General features: G+C 40.3%; 3 protein-coding genes across 4 annotated transcripts; 2 read left to right on the top strand and 1 right to left on the bottom strand.

Moving 5' to 3' along the window:
• The first annotated feature begins 188 nt into the window (after nucleotides 1-188).
• LOC134655180 (DNA-directed RNA polymerase III subunit RPC4) lies at nucleotides 189-13,897 on the top strand. 2 transcript variants are annotated; one of them, XM_063510663.1, is made up of 9 exons: nucleotides 189-402; nucleotides 540-664; nucleotides 1,094-1,212; nucleotides 2,033-2,165; nucleotides 3,762-3,842; nucleotides 4,913-5,013; nucleotides 6,213-6,290; nucleotides 12,550-12,660; nucleotides 13,706-13,897. In XM_063510663.1, the coding sequence occupies exons 1-9, from the start codon at nucleotides 236-238 to the stop codon at nucleotides 13,862-13,864; spliced, it is 1,074 nt and encodes a 357-aa protein (XP_063366733.1). In that variant the 5' UTR covers nucleotides 189-235; the 3' UTR covers nucleotides 13,865-13,897. The 2 variants fall into 2 exon arrangements, with proteins under 2 accessions (XP_063366733.1, XP_063366799.1); XM_063510729.1 differs by lacking the exon at nucleotides 3,762-3,842.
• Nucleotides 13,898-14,866: 969 nt separating this feature from the next.
• LOC134655070 (small ribosomal subunit protein mS26) lies at nucleotides 14,867-15,724 on the bottom strand. The gene is made up of 2 exons (XM_063510567.1): nucleotides 15,155-15,724; nucleotides 14,867-15,040 (listed from the first exon to the last, which is right to left on the bottom strand). Exons 1-2 carry the CDS (start codon nucleotides 15,620-15,622, stop codon nucleotides 14,870-14,872), a joined length of 639 nt encoding a protein of 212 aa, XP_063366637.1. The 5' UTR covers nucleotides 15,623-15,724; the 3' UTR covers nucleotides 14,867-14,869.
• A 328-nt stretch (nucleotides 15,725-16,052) lies between these two features.
• LOC134654975 (cyclin-H) lies at nucleotides 16,053-17,218 on the top strand. Its single transcript, XM_063510464.1, has one exon. It carries the CDS (start codon nucleotides 16,154-16,156, stop codon nucleotides 17,129-17,131), a length of 978 nt encoding a protein of 325 aa, XP_063366534.1. The 5' UTR covers nucleotides 16,053-16,153; the 3' UTR covers nucleotides 17,132-17,218.
• The last annotated feature ends 352 nt before the right edge of the window (nucleotides 17,219-17,570 follow it).

Raw genomic sequence — 17,570 nt, 5'->3', positions numbered from 1 at the left:
AAAGAGATTATGGGTGTGGCGCGCCAAGGTCCTGGTGCGGTGAGGTAGTGTGTTATGGCTATTATTATACGACTAAATTTTGAATGCATTCTTTGATTTGACAGTTCGGTGAGCTCGGTACACTGACAGTGACAGCTACATGAGCTACATTTTCTAAATATTAGTGGCAGTGCCATGGTGCTACAGTGCATGCGGGATTAAACATATTTAGTTTTAATTTATTTAAATTACAAAGATGTCTAACAATGGGGAAAAATCTTCCACATCAAACGGCTTGGCTCCAGATCCACAGCAGAGGCTGGCTTCGTTAAAACCAACCCGAGACCTTACCTTGGGCGGAGTAAAACCTAACAAAAAAGTGTTCACACCGAATTTAAACGTGGCTAGGAACAAAAACAAGGGGTAAATATGGTTAATACTTTAATAAATAACACGTGTTCAAGTTTCCATAACGTGCAGATTTGTGTATATGTTGGTAATAAGTGCATAAACGTTCTCTTTTGTGACCTAAATGTTTGTGTGTGATCAAATGTTTACAGACCGAATTTAAACGCAGCTAGAGACCAAAACAGAGATAACAAAGGCAAGAGGGACCGTAAAAACGATAAAAACAGGAATAAAAATGGACCAAATGTCATCAAATCAGCTGGTGTCTTCTCTGAAGGTATTACCTTATTTACCTAGATATAGCAGGGTAGAGCGAAATCGGGTTTTGGCGCCCTTCGTCGAAGTATTCGTATTTTATACTCCCCTCGCCACACTCGCGTCTTTTAAAACTTTTTTTTTTCATTTGCCATTTTGGCGCCCCCCTCCGGCGCCTAGAGCGGCCGCTCCACTCGCTCTAGTCTCGATCTGCCCTGCGCGTACGACTATGTTCCAATATCAACTTTCTTACATTCCAATAAGGTTCACAATGACGCGCCGTGCTGGAGTGGCATTTAAAGGGCCGTAAAGGGCAGAATTACATATTATAATTATGTAATTCTGTTTCAAAACCATATATTATTAATAGATAGTATAATTTAAACTTTTTTTCATCAGGTATGACCATTTGTTGAATGTGTGTAAATAAACTTGTTTAAATTGTGATCAGGACTGGGGGGAGTGGAGAGGCAGTCAGGACGCTTTGGGTCTTACAGCAACCGGGATGGTAGTGGAGCACCCGCAGCTACTCTTCAGAAACCAACCATTAAAGTCAGAGACTTTGTCAAAGTATGTATCATTGCAAGCTTAAGTACTTTATTATGAATTAATATTTTATTTTTTTGTCATGGAACAATAGGTTTATTTTCTTTCCGTTTATTAGATACAATAATTGAACCTTACAGGTAACTAAATAAGTTTGTTTAAACATATTACTAACCTGTGAATTACGCCAATATAATCTTACTGGTTTAGTAATATAGTTTAATTACTTTTAATAGAATATGTTTAAATATTTATTCATCAGTTTTTTAATTTTCCAACAAAATAAATTACAAAATAAAACCTAAAGTTGCCTGGGGCATCGTCCCCAGGACGCTTGCCGCGTTTCCCCGCTGTATAGCCAGACTTAGCCGCTGAGCGAAATATTCGCCCGCCCGAAAGTCGCCAGACACCCAGACAAGTTTATTTGAAATTTCTTTCACAGCTTGTCTAATAGAATATAATAAAATAAGAACAATTTTATTAGGAAACATATCAAATTATTTAATATTATGGAAAAGTATTCTGAAATAAATAATTATTTAATTTAATTCAATTTTATGAAAAATACTTTGTACTACTATATAAATTATAAACTGTAATAGATGCCATATATATGAAAGAAAAGTGACCAAGGCCTCCAGTCCTGTCGCGAATACAGAAGATGCTGGTTCAATTTCAGCCCTAGGCACTGAGGCCTTGCTCAGTTTTTAACCGCCTTCAAAAAAAAGGAGGTTCTCAGTTTGACCTGTATGTTTGTATTTATGTATGTATTTCTTTATAAGAACAATTTTACTATCAAACAGTAAAAAGTTAAAATTATCCCTTAATCAATGTAACCCTTTAGGTTGACAAAGAGCTGGAAGACCAGAAAATAAGAAGAGCCATGGGCCAGGACAGCCCCGAGGAAGAGGAATACGAGGACTTCAAACAGGTGTCTGAGAAAGACGCTCCCATCAAGCTGCCCACGGATACCGGAGGTAACAATCAGGGATGTTGCGGATGCAGATTTTTTGACATCCGCGGATGCGGATGCGGATGCGGATATTTAAAGGCTCACATCCGCGGATGCGGATGCGGATGCGGATGTCAAGATTAGGTACTTCGAAAACGTCAAATATTACATTTTTAGTATTCTTTTATTTAAAAAAAACGAAACGTTTAGTATTTGAGCAAGAATATAGGTGCGTTATATTTAATAAACAGTAACTACGCCGACTTTTCTGGATCAAGACGATTTCGTTATAGGTAATGACGAAATTACCTAGCACTTACGCCGCCGCTAAGACGTTCCTGTACCAACTTGTTCGACATCCGCATCCGCATAAGCTCCGCATCGATTTTATGCGGATGCGGATGCAGATGCGGATGTTGAAAATAATGCGGATGTTCCGCGTTTGCGGATGCGGATGCGGATGTTCGCAACATCCCTGGTAACAATTATAAAATAAAAAAATTGTTAAGCTTTTTGTTTTTATTATTTAAATTTTATTTTATTTTATTTTGTCGTACAGTATTTTTGGAATAACATATGTAGCTGTTTTTAACTGATTATGAGCCTTGTAGCTTGAAATCAATGTTTTTTTTGGGTACCTATTATGAAGCGTTGTCAGTTCCGTCACTTGTTACTTTTGATGCTGACTGTATCTAGTTAGTTTATATTAATATAGGTATTAACAGATTAGTACAGTCACCAGCAATAATATGTTACTCTTCGAAGGCCGCTATGTGACGCGCTCTTATTGCGCTACAAATAAGGTCTTGTCGGATATTTTTGCGGCCTTTGTTGCGTAACATATTATTACAGGTGGCTGTACCAACTAGGGCCACATTTACATGTGGCTTAGTTTTAAAACTAACTGGATAAAAATGTTATGTTTTGTAATGTCATTTTAAGTATACCTTATTCAGGGTCCATGCTGTTACAATTTAAATGATTATAATATAACACCTATATGTACCATAGATTGCAGTAAATAAATGTAAACCTAACCGTGAATACCATGGGCCCGACCAAAGAATTACATTTGTTATATTAAATATATTAAAAACGGGTCACTCACGTATTTTAAGTCGAAAAACGCTGGACATGTTTCACTCCGTACCGAGGAGTGTCATCAGGAGCTTGCGTTTACCGCAGTTTGCCGCAGCTCTCCACGCCCGATGACTCGGCGCAGGCGCCGGTGGCGGCAGGGGGGGCGAGAAACTACCCTCATTTATGGCATTATTGTCAAACGATGGGTTGCACACAACACTCACTACGTCACTCGCTAATGGTTCGTCCACACTGTCCACCGACGTAGTAACACAGTTTTCCAGCTTGTAGGCACTGACCAACCACAATCACGGTTAAAATTCGGGTGACGACTAATTTCGATAGCCTCCCGTAATTTTCGCTGAATCACAATCTTTTCTTTTTTTTTAATCACGTGAGTGACCCGTTTTTAATATATATAATATGTCTGTGTCTCACGGAAGTTTTGTTATTAAAATTACATTTGTTGTTGTATTTCTCACATATTTACAAATTAGTACCAATTAGGGCCATATCTAAAGCTAACCGTGAATATTTATAGCATGGGACCGCCCAAGGCCGGTGCAGGTAAAACAGGAGGTGGTCGTGAAGGCGGAGCCTGGCGAGGACGCCCCGAGCACCAGTAAGAGCCCTACTTAGGCCGCCGGACTGACGTTTTGTAGAATAAATGCGTACACCAGGCCGAGGAAAAATACAATGAATTTGAAGTTTATTGACCGCGCTAGCGCCAGTGGTATCTGTTTCAGCTCGGGTATAGTACACTAGCTTTTGCCCGCGACTTTGTCCGCGTAGAGTTAGTAATTTGGGTAGCTTACTTTTCATCCAATCTGGTTTTTATCGATTCCCCGTACAAACTTCCACCCAAGGAGGTGAAAAGCGACCTCCTTAAAGGATGCCTTCTGGGATAAAAACTACCCTATGTCCTTCCCCGGGACTCAAACTAGATCTATATCCGCTCTATACCAAATTTCTACTAAATCGGTTCAGTCAGCGGTTTAAGCGTGAAGAGGTAACAGACAGACACACTTTCGCATTTATAATATTAGTATGTATAGTATGGATTAGTATGGATTAACGATACAAGTGCGAAAAGTAGGACCTTCACAAGTGGGGATACATTTATTTTATATTTTTCGTCTTGGGAATAATTTGGTGCTTATATCAACCATCCTGCCTAGTTTGCGCATTTGTCTACTTCTCGGTCAAACGGTAGGTCGTAACACTGCAGTTCCTTGGAGGGCCGGATCCAACATGGCGTCGGCTGACGGGAACGGCTATAGCATATGCAGAATAAATGATCGATTGACTGAATAAATTATAATTATGAACATAGGGGGCCTTCGATGCATTATATTGTGTATTCGGAACCTGGCTTTAGTTTGTATGTTGCTTACTGCGTCTGAATTTACCTCAATATTGCATTTTTTTATAAATTTAGAATAAACGTAGGTACTTGCTCAACATTACCTACCATGCCTAAAATTTCCTGGTTTCAAAAAACAGAGATCCTCTGAACACGTTTTTTTTCCAAACCAGAAATTTAAAGTACCATTGTCCATCCGTTCTTGACACGCCTCGGTTCGATACAAATGTAAACGCGTCTCTTATTAGCTATATTTATTATTAGCGTAGCGAATAAAGGGGGCTTCTAATCAACCCAGTTTGAGTCTCATAACAATAATGTATTTTCAGTAGCGACAGTGCCAGCCCCGATCGTCAAGAAGGAAGTGTTCGAAGAAAACGACGTGGTCAACCTGCTCAAGAATGACCAACCCACAATGATACTGTTGCAGGTATAGTAGTTATAGCTGGTCAACCAAATCTTGTCAGTAAAAAAAGGCGCGAAATTCAAATTTTCTATGGGACGATGTCCCTTCGCGCCTACATTTTTCAAATTTGCCGCCTTTTTCTACTGTCAAGATCTGGTTGACCAAGATATGAATTCGTTAGTAAATAAAAACAAAAAATACAATACACATCCTTTTCTTTTGGGTGCTAGTACTAGTGTAAGATAAAGATAGTATGATTCTCTCTGTCTATGTTTGAAATGAGACAGTCCTTTGACAAACTATATTTATGACGCTTTTTATACTTTAGTCTTTAAAAAATGACTGTGTAGATTACTTTTTATTTTTAATAGTAACACGAGTCATATGTAGGTACAGTCAGCAGCAGAAGTTGCTAAGCCAGCGAGGTGTTCAGAATGATCTTGACGCGACTTTATTGTTAAGAGAATAAGAGCGTGTCCAGGTAATTTTGAACACCTCGCCCGCTTAACTTCTGCTGCTGACTGTATTAGCATTGTATAACACATATTTACTAACATTGCTATTATTACTCTAATTCCATAACCTCAAAGCCTATCCAGCATATCCCTCCCAAACTTTTCATAACTATTCCAACTTAAAGGTTCCGTCACACAGGCGCGTTTTCCGGGCGGGGCGTGAGCGTTTTACAGGTATATAAAAGCGGCGCGCCCCGCCCGGGAAACGCGCCTGTGTGACGGAACCTTTAATTTGTATTTATTTATCTGAAAGAATAGTGTTTTTTCCAGGGATGTTACGGAGCTCCGTTTCCGTTTCCGTTAAGTCGGAACTTCCGTTTGGTATTACACACCCGTTTCTGTTCCGGTTCCGTTACTTTTGAAACGGAAGTTATATCGGATGTCAATGCTTAGTGCGGCAGCGGGACATGAGCGGTGTACATCAAACACAAACAGGTTTATACCAGTCATTCGCTCATAGTCCCGCTTGCCACGTGCTGCAGTAATTAGATGTTCTGGTATATCTGTGTTTTCGAATTTAAAGTACGTATTCGTATGTGGTGTGTTGTGTAATGTATACCTACTGATAGTACTGACTCAGGCTCCGGTTCTGGTTCCGTTTTCGGTTCCGATTCCGTTTCTGGTTCCGATAAACTAAATTTAAAACATCTGGTTCCGCTTTCGGTTCCGATAAAACCACATCCGTTACATCCCTGGTTTTTCCCTCAGTTGCCCGACTGTCTGCCGGGGCGCGGCGGCGGCGAGCCGGAGCCCTGCAGCTCGGGAGACAACAAGGAAGAAGTGCCGGTGAGCTCGTTCACCGTCTCTATTCTTTCACGCGGTTGTTCATTCCCGTGATCCGGGCGATAACTCGTCACAGACAATCCAACCTCTAGACATAGCATACTCGCGCTACCCCCTCTGCCACACATACGGTAGCGTTACTCCATCTTCGAGTCAATCCCGTGCCTTGATTGGTCCGTGTCTTTGAACGGACCAATCACGTCACGGGATTCGCTCACCTCGTTCCCCCGCACCCCCGTATTTTTGGCAGCATCGGGGTCATGAAAGAATTGGCCTAAGCTCAGTCTAGAGGTTGGATTGTCAGTGTAACTCGTATAGTGGTTAACGGCTGAGCCAGAACGCTTATGGTGACGTCATATCGTGGGATTCGACAGGTTAACCAAATCTCATAGAAAACCGGCCAAGTGCGAGTCGGACTCGCGCACGGAGGGTTCCGCACCATCAACAAAAAATAGAACAAACTATAGGGACAGATTACGTGGTCAGCATTTCCCCGCGCTATACGGAATGCCCGCCGCGCGACTTGCTCCTCAGTTGTTCCCCGGCTGTGTACTGAGAAATACACGTTCTAATTAAGTATTCCGGATTATCATTTATATACTCCCAGATAGTTAATTCCTATAACTGGTGACTTCCCGACATTTGACATTTAGTGAACCGTGAACTATTAACAGTGACAATTAGTGTTGGTGCATTGTTTAAACGGCTTTTAAAGGAAAATCTGGTTGAGTTATTTCGTAATATTATTTCGGTACGCGTGTGTGTATTACGGCCGGACAACTCCCCGCGCACCTGGGTAAACGGAAGCAAATTTAATTGTGTCGCAAAATGGAAAATGGAACCGCGACAACCATCGAGTTGTCAGCGATATCGCTTGCAGCGAAAATACCAGACTTCTGGCAGGACCAACCGCGGCTGTGGTTTCTGCAGGTAGAAGCGGTATTAGCTCAGCAGAAAGCAGGGGACCAATCAAACTATAATATGGTTATTGCTAAATTGGGAAAGCAGGCGATTCAGCAAGTTGCCGACATTTTGGAGAAACCACCGGAGGAGAATAAATTTGCAACATTAAAAGCCAGATTATTAAGTGTCTACGAGGAGACAGAGGCAAAACGATTGCAACAGTTAATGTCGGACATGGAGCTTGGTGACCAGCGCCCATCGCAGCTTATGAGGAAGATGAAGGACCTCGCAAGAGATAAGATTCCTGATGAGACCTTGACATATTTTTGGCAAGGTCATCTACCACCGTCGGTGAGGGCCGTTGTAGCGTCCGCAGATTCAAAAAAGATTGAGACTCTGGCAAGCATAGCTGATAAGCTAATGGAGACCTTCAAACCGAATGAAGTTGCCGCTATACAGAGTACTTCACGTCAATCACGCCAGAGTTCGCCGACAGATTTTATAACGGCAGAATTGGCGAAGATCAACAATCGGATAAATCAACTTGAACTTGCCAATAACCAAGGACGAGGTGGGACTGGAAGGAATAGCCGCAGACAAGGGCGTGCACGTAGTCGCTCACGCAACAACAGCCGCTCTTCAAGCCAGGATTCTAAAAACCAGGATTGGTTGTGTTTTTATCACTACCGCTTCAAGGCGAAGGCGTATAAGTGCGTTCAACCGTGCGGCTGGAAGGGACCACAACCGCCGCAGGGAAACTAGCGGAAGTGCAGGCGTTTGCGGCGGAACCCTGCACCATGGTAACTAATTATCGCCTTAGTGTGACAGATAAAATTTCCGGTTTTAAATTTTTAATTGATACAGGTGCAAATGTGAGTGTAATTCCAAAGAACTTTAATTTTTTTAAAGACTCGTTACAACCTGTGAATAATTGCAAGTTATATGCCGCGAACAATACTGAAATTAAAACGTATGGATATGTTAGTTTAACATTAAATTTAAATTTAAGACGTAATTTTAAATGGAATTTTATTGTGTGCGATGTCAAACAGCCTATAATAGGGGCAGATTTTCTGCGTAATTATAGATTACTTGTAGATTTGTTTGGTAAAAGGCTGATTGATGATTTGACAAGGATTTATGTAATTGGAACGGTCATAAACCATACTCAGTCATCGATTAATTTATTAAGTACGGATAACAAAGCATTTCACTTACTGCAAAAATATCCCGAGATATTAAGGCCATTATCATTTATTGAGGCACCTAAACATAACACTTACCATCATATTGAGACAACAGGGCCTCCGATTCACCAAAGAACTAGACCGCTGCCTCCTGATAGGTATGAAAAGGCTAAGAAGGAGTTTCAGCAAATGCAAGAGATGGGTATTTGCAGGCCATCTAAGAGTCCGTGGTCTAGTCCTTTGCATATAGTTCCTAAAAAAGATGGAGAGATCCGTCCATGTGGGGATTATAGAGCTCTCAATGCAGTCACGAAGCCAGATCGCTATCCCATAGCGAGGATACACGACTTCACCTATTTATTGGCAGGTAAGTCCATATTCTCTTGTGTAGACATGCGTAGAGCATATCATAATATCATGATACACCCTGATGACGTGGAGAAGACAGCTATTACGACTCCATTTGGTTTGTATGAGTTCCCTAGGATGAGTTTCGGCCTGAGAAACGCTTGCCAGACTTTCCAGCGGTTCATGAACAATACCGTTTTAAGAGACTTCGATTTTGTGTATTGTTATTTAGATGACATACTTGTTGCTTCTCTCTCAGAGGAAGAACACAACGGTCATCTCGAACAATTGTTTAAAAGACTTAGCGAATTCGGTATCACTATTAACCTGGAGAAATGTACATTTAAAGAGAAGAAATTAGAGTTCCTAGGTTATGAGGTATCAACGGAAGGTTTTAAACCGCTGGAAAAGAAGGTTCAAGCTATCAAAGAGTATCCGAAACCCAAGACCGTTAATCAGTTGCGAACATTTTTAGGCATGATTAACTTTTACAGGCCGCACATGCCTCATGCTGTCCAATACCAAGAAGTATTACATAGGTATATTCATCAGGCAAAACGAAACGACAAAACACCTATTCTGTGGACGCAGGAAGCTGACATAGCATTCGAACAATGTAAGCATAGCTTACAAAATGCTGCTACGCTAGCATACCCACTTCCCACAGTACCGATAGCGATTTTTGCAGACGCTAGCAACACGTGTGCGGGTGCTGTGTTACAACAACAAGTTGAAGGTAAGTGGCAACCGTTAGCTTATTTTTCTCGGAAGCTAACAACAGCACAAACGAAGTACAGTACTTATGATAAGGAACTTCTTGCTATTTATTTGTCAGTACAATATTTTAGGTATCTGCATGAAGGCAGAGAACTAATTATATTTACAGATCATAAACCTTTGTCATACGCATTTAGTAAGTTAAATAGCGACAATAACAAGGAGATACCAAGACGGACAAGACAATTACTTTTTATAAGTGAATTTACTACAGACATTAGACATATACAGGGTAAGGACAATGTAGTTGCTGACGCTTTATCTAGAGTTGAGACAGTCGATTTTCAAAATATTGCAATAGACTTTTCTTTGATTGCGAAGGCACAACAAAAAGATGGCGAATTGAAAACATTATTACAAAATAATAATTGGCAATTTAAGAAAATAATGTTGCCTAACTGTACATATGATATTTACTGTGACGTTACTACAGGTAATGTGAGACCGTACATACCGGAACAGTTTCGTCGCGATGTTTTCAATCAGATTCATAACTTAAGTCATCCCGGTGTACGAACTTCACGCAAGATGGTTTCTAATAGGTATTTTTGGACGAATATGAACAAAGATGTAGGTCTTTGGGCCAAAACCTGCGTTCAATGTCAAAAAGCCAAGGTCACGAGACACACCAAATCGACACCAGGTAAGTTTCCAGAAGTAGACCGATTCCAGCATATACATACTGATCTAGTAGGACCACTACCAACATCAGCGGAAGGTTACAGATATTGCCTTACCATTATAGATAGAGCTACAGGATGGCCGGAGGCGTTTCCATTGCAAAACATATCGGCAGAAATAGTAGCACAAACTATTTACGATGGCTGGATTGTGCGATTCGGATGTCCAGTTACTTTAACCAGTGATCAAGGTAAGCAATTCGAAAGCAATCTTTTCAGACAACTAATGAAATATACAGGCACGGAGAGGATTAGAACTACGCCATATCATCCTATGAGTAACTCGGCTATTGAGAGATTTCACCGTACTTTGAAATCTGCGTTAAAGGCACGTATAAATAGTACTTCATGGGTTACAGAATTAAGCACAGTTTTACTAGGTTTACGTTCTGTACCTAGATTAGATACAGGCGTGAGTGCAGCTCAATTAGTTTATGGCTGTTCCATTCGTTTACCTGCTGAATTTTATTGTAATGTTGATAAAAATATAACAGAACCATATACTATGTTAGATAAAATTAAGGAATCGATACGTAAATTAAAACCAAGACCATTCTCTCATAATAGAGACGATAAATTCTTTGTAAGTCCTGATCTTAAAACCTGTGATTATGTGTTTGTACGTAGAATAGTAAAATCCTCATTACAGACGCCTTACGAAGGGCCATTCAAAGTTCTGAAAAGAAATGATAAGGTTTTTAAAATTCAATTAGATGAGCGTGAGGTAAATATGTCAATTGACAGGCTAAAGCCTGCATACTTACTTAACGAAAAAGTGAACTCATCACAAAACTTAACTGTACCAAGTACGCCACAAGCTGATAGCGGAATCGCTCCGCCTATGCATAGCGTTGCGCCCTATGTTACGCGCAGTGGTCGGACAGTTAAGAAGTCGGTCAGATTTTGCGATGAGTAAACTTAATATATAGCAACTATTATTTTAATTTTGCAAATAAGTATTAATTGTGACAACACTTTATGTAGGTTACATGTGTTTTATAAATATGTAATTTTAAGAAACAATTGGCACTCCACTCGAAACAGTGAAACATTTAATACCTAATCATGGGAAATTACAGTACCAAGAAAGACTCAGAAAATATGGATAAATTTAATACCGTTACGGCAGAAGCATCTATTAACGTTTCCGGACTCGCTACCCAGATAAACACGTTCAGTTTCGTGTTATTGGCAATAATTATTGTTTTGATGATATTTTTACTGTGCTACTTCTACAGTCGTTGTAAACAAAGGATGAATAAATGGTTCACCAAGAGAGTTCAGGTCCTGACGAAGGACCAACAGCTGTCTTCTGGAGTTCAGGCGACTCCAAGCCAGCCACAAGTGCCACAACAGATTTATTTGAAAGTCTAAGTGCAGTGCAAATTGTTTAACGTGGTAAAATAAGCTACTCATTTTTTATTGTAGGTCGGATAATATCTATATTTAGATATCGTGACGTGTTTATGTATTACTTAAGTGACTACCTATTGTGCATTCATAATTTCAACCTTAAGTTCAGCATTGTACTCAAGTTACATTGTGTCCTGTTATCGCTCTGATTTCAAGTACCTAGTAACTGCGCGATATTGTTTTCATAGCACATTTGATTTGATTTAAAGTTTGTTTGATTTAAAATAGTGAAGGTAACAGACACAATAAAATACAAAATATGTAGATCCGTTTAATGTGTAATTACAAATGGTTCTTACTGAAGCATAACAATATTATGTAATTTGTTTATTATTAAGTTTTCTTAAAAAATTTGTAATTTTTTTTGTTTTTTGGGGAGGGACGACTATAGGGACAGATTACGTGGTCAGCATTTCCCCGCGCTATACGGAATGCCCGCCGCGCGACTTGCTCCTCAGTTGTTCCCCGGCTGTGTACTGAGAAATACACGTTCTAATTAAGTATTCCGGATTATCATTTATATACTCCCAGATAGTTAATTCCTATACAAAACAAGCAAAAAAACGGTCACCCATCCAAGTACTGACCCCGCCCGACGTTGCTTAACTTCGGTCAAAAATCACGTTTGTTGTATGGGAGCCCCACTTAAATCTTTATTTTATTCTGTTTTTAGTATTTGTTGTTATAGCGGCAACAGAAATACATCATCTGTGAAAATTTCAACTGTCTAGCTATCACGGTTCGTGAGATACAGCCTGGTGACAGACGGACGGACGGACGGACAGCGGAGTCTTAGTAATAGGGTCCCGTTTTCACCCTTTGGGTACGGAACCCTAAAAAAGGGGCAAGCTATGATGGCGCCATCTATGCAAACCTGTGACAGTTGCCAACCCCATTGCATGCACTTATATTTCTGTTACCTGTGTAGCGTTAATTTGATTATTGTTATTGTAGCCGACCGACGGCAGATGTCGCCTGAGCGACCTGGAGGAGGGCCGCATCGGGAAACTACGCGTGCACGCGTCCGGCCGCGTCACGCTCGCACTCGGAGACACGATCTTTGAGGTCAGTTACAAGTACACCTACCCTATAGTTTCATTTCCATGTTTTTACAATAAAGGCTTCGTCACACAGGCGCGTTTTCCGGGCGCGGCGTGAGCATTTTATATGTAAAACCGGCGCGCCCCGCTCACGCCGCGCCCGGAAAACGCGCCTGTGTGACGAAGCCTTAATAGATGGATATTAAACTATTCCCATGTGTGTGTGCGTCATGTCTGTCTGTGTGTATCTGTTCTGTTCACACGTTACCTGTGTGCGAGTTAAGGCTTCTCTCTTTCTCTTACGCTTCGACTTACAAATTTCCTATCCTGTTACCTCTGCTTGCAGCATTTGGCTGATTTACTTTTATTTTTTATTTCCCCGCCCGCTCCGGCTACAGCATCAGCGTCATCGACCACGACAGAGCTAGAGGAATGGACCGATTGTCCAGAACCACAGGAATCTTGTATAAGTGAGTCTGTCACGGTCCATACGCCGTCATTACCGGCATCAGAGACGGTGCCTGATGAATCCGCGGCACAGAACGCGGCCGCGGGAAAGACCAAACGCACACGGAACCTGGTGGATTATAGACAATTTTACTAATTTAAGTTCTTTTGGTTGTTTAAAACTATTGGTGGAGGGATGTTAGGTTTAAGATATCGGGTAGATGAGATTTTCACGTCAGCCGGTTGCACCCGGCAACAGCCTTGTCAGTCGGAATATAGCTATACGATAAACGGCCGTGTCTCATTTCTCGGCACCCTTTTCCCTCCAAAATAACAGTTTCTTTTTTCTTTTCTCTGTCTGTTTCCTAGACCGATTAAAATGAAAAATAATAATGTATTTTCACTCTTCAAAGTTCTCTTTGAGCAATTCTGTTTTATTCCAATACTAACAATATTTTATAAGGCATAGTCGTAAGTACTAACAAAATCCCTGATGGTCCTGAAATAAATGAATTTAATTTAATTAGTGGAAACTGTTTTGGCTCATGTATTAGTCATTATATCTATATCCTGTATTATTGTAAGCTGTTTGTTTCCCAATAAAAATAAAATAAATATTACAGGTCAGCACTGGCACAAAGGCAGCATTCTACCAAGAGGCAGTGTCCGTGGCCGCAGACGACACCTCGCGCTCCGCGAACATGGTCTCTTTGGGACCCCTACAACACAAACTCAACCTCACGCCTGATTGGGAAGCCATGTTCCAGGACATGCCCGTCTGAACCCGTGTCCAAAATTGTTACACATAAAGCATTTTCAAAAGGTGCCTAAAGAATATCTTGAGAGCCGAAGTCACTAAGCTTTCACAGTATTCTTCAACTAAGAAGCAGTCTCCGTGGCCACAGAAGAGCACTCGCGCTCCACTAACATGATCTCTTTGGGACCCTTACAACAGAAGCTATGTGTATCGAGTGTGTTGCGCGACTTGCATTTTTTTTACATGTAATTTAAATGGGATGGCTATTTTACATTGACTATTTAAAAAATTAAGCCAGACAAATTTTTGTTACATTGCCACATATGAATCCATTTTATAGGAATAAAAAAATTCTGTATATAAATGTTAAACAGCAAGTTTATCTATGTAAATATAATTAAGTGTTGTTGTAAGTGATACTTTTGTATGATTAATAAAACAAATGTTAAGTTATTATTTACATATTTTATTTATAACTTCTTTAACCTAATGTTTGTAACCAGACAACTATTTTATGTTAGATTAGTTTCAAAATATAGTTGGAAATGTTGGAATACATGCAGAAGAGGGCTTTTAAAGTGGAAGGTGCTTCCATTACATTGTTGGAGCATTGTTGATAATATAGCTATATTCCTTATTCCTAGGAAGTGCCTGCCACCCTAAAGGTGTATCCAGGGCATGCAAGTTTGCTACAGATTTCTAACGCCATTCTGGAAAGACTTGCATAATCTACAGCAACCATGCATGCACACTTGTCTTGTGCATTTGCTAGATCAAGATGCACTTTTTTTACAGAATTGAAATGCTCATTGTCATGTTTCAACTGCTTTCCATAGCACATTCACATTTTGTTGAAGTCTGTAGTGTATGTGAGAATGGCCTCAACATATCTCATATTTTTCATCCATTACATTACATTACTTGCACAAGATAAAATAATGTGTTTTGAATTTGTATTAATCAAAATAGTACTGTTTTAGCTTTGCAATATAAATAGGTATTTGAACAACTAATAATCACAAGATCATTATTATGATGTACTAGCAGCTTTTGCTTTTTCCTTGGGAGGCACTGCTGTTTCTCTGCCGGGTATCTGGTTGCCCTGCAGGTCAATGGCATAGTTGTAGTCAACAGGGTTGGCTAGGGCTTTCTCGATGGCCTCGTCCAGGGTCTCAGGTGTGATGAATGTGGCACTTAGTTCCTGGAAAATATGATAGATGATAAGATATTGAATTTTAAACACTTTAAATAAGTGGTTCTAGGTTAGCATTTTAAAATAGTATTTAATATCATTTATTATGTCCTGAATGATTACCTTCTGTTTTCTAATCTCCTGCGACGCCTTTTCAATGCGTTCCCTCATCAACTCATCTTTTTTCTGCATTCGGGAGAGGATGTACTCTTCCCGCTCCGCCAGCTCCTGCTTGCGGCGCTCCTCGCGCTCCGCGGCCACCTTTGTGTTCCACTCCTCGTTCACCTTGATGCACCGCTCCCATTCCTCAGCCTCCATCTTGATAGACATCTCTGAACTAGCACTCTCTAACGTAGACTTCTCTTTAATCATTTCTTCATGATAAAAACGCCGTATAGCCCGCATTTGTGTGTGATAATTGTTGTTGATTCGTAGCAACTCTATACGTTCCTCCTCTGATACCTCTGGGCGCTTTGGGATTCGGTAAATTTTGCTTTTTGCGACAGGAAGCCAGCGGGGTTTTCGGTGAGCACCTGCGCATTGAACCACTATAGGAAGTGTGCGTTTTAAAAGAGAATTGTGGGGAAGCATTTTAAATCTGTAAGTTCACAAAGGTATACTTTATTTTTTATCTTCTATTTTACTACAACAATCTCATAACATAACCTAACTTCCTCTACAAATTCAGATTCTACATTTGACACTTTTGACATTTCATGGGGGATACACAGATAAGCTAACTGAACCATAACTTAACCCTGTTCTTTTGACGGAACCCCCTTGAAACATTATTAAATTTACGGAACCTCAATCAATCAAGATTATTCACTTGTTTAAGGCCAAAAAAGTATTCAGCAACGATTTCTTTGTGATAGTAATAAAAAATGTTGGTGTTTTAAAAAGCGATTAATCTTTCTATATGTATTGTAAAGAATATAATATTGTATTCGAACACACTAAAAAAGTTCGACTTGTCAAGTTGTCAGTCAGCTGTCAGGCTGTCACATCACATTCTTCAAAAAAAATACGAGGAAAGCGTATCTTCTTCGCATATCTTGTTGTCCGTTAAAATATAAATATTGACTGCTTTCACTATCTTTAAGATAAATATTGAACATAAAAATGTTTTCCACGAGTTCCCAAAGGAAGTTTTGGACGTTCAACGACGAGAGCGAGCTTGCACAATTGCGGGAGAAGCACAATTTGGAGTTCATCGCAAAGCACGGCGCCCATGTAGACGAATACCAGCGGTACAACGTGTTCCTGTCTCCAGAGGAAGAAAGACTGCTTCTTAGGCAGTACGAGTTGCACCTTAAAGAGTTCTGCAAAAGATTCAGCCCGCCAATGCCCAAAGGCGTTGTCGGCACTGCGTTCCACTACTTCAAACGTTTCTACCTGTACAATTCCGCGATGGACTACCACCCTAAAGAAATCCTGGCCACTTGCGTGTATTTATCGTGCAAAGTTGAAGAATTCAATGTTTCTATTGGACAATTTGTGGCTAATATTAAGGGAGACAGGGATAAAGCATCAGACATAATCTTAAACAATGAACTGTTATTGATGCAGCAGTTAAACTATCATTTAACCATACATAATCCGTTCAGACCAGTGGAAGGCTTCTTGATTGACATTAAAACAAGGTGCAGCCTTGCCAATCCAGAGCGCCTTCGGAGCGGTATTGACGAATTCTTAGAAAAACTGTTTTTGACTGACGCTTGTCTATTATATGCACCGTCTCAGATAGCATTAGCAGCAGTACTCCACGCAGCCTCCAAGGAGCAAGAAAACTTGGACAGTTACGTTACAGACATGCTCTTCAGAGATGCTGGTCCAGATAAGTTGGCTATCCTGATTGAAGCGGTACGTAAGATAAGGTCTATGGTGAAAATGGTGGAGAGTCCAGCCCGGGAGCGCGTGCGAGTCATTGACAAGAAGCTGGACAGGTGTCGGAATGAAGAGAACAATCCGGACAGCGAGATATACAAGAGGCGGATGCGGGAGGCGCTGGATGAAGATGATTTGGTGTACACCGGACACACAAGGATGTCCCTAGATACGAGTGGAGTGACACAAGTCCTTTCACCCTCCGCTTCTTAGATTATAGACTAATTTTGTTTAGGTATGCTGTTGTATTATACTGAACTGAAATGTTAAGAAAAATCTAAGTTATAAATGACAAAGCAGGTTTATTTGTCAGCTGTCTGTTGACTTTGTAATATTCATCAGCATAGAAATATGTTCATTCATGATGGTCAGCCTAATTGTTAAACATAATTGTTTGTATTGTCCTTATTAGAAGGACCTTATATAAACATAGGTTGAAGTCAGGTGAACCTTCGTGAATGACTATATTTACTAGAGATAGATATAAATAGAATTGACTTATTCTTTTATATTTTATTTTAGGTATGTAACATGACAGAAGAAAATGGTTTTATCAATAAAACACTTGAAACCAAGTATTGTTTTTTGTAATTACCTACCAACTAAAAAAACTATACAATCATTCCCATCTGTCCTCGCCTCATGTACGGTA

This window comes from Cydia amplana, chromosome 1 (genome assembly GCF_948474715.1).
Source record: "Cydia amplana chromosome 1, ilCydAmpl1.1, whole genome shotgun sequence".
Taxonomy (NCBI): domain Eukaryota; kingdom Metazoa; phylum Arthropoda; class Insecta; order Lepidoptera; family Tortricidae; genus Cydia; species Cydia amplana.
This window is presented reverse-complemented; position numbering and strand designations above follow the sequence as displayed.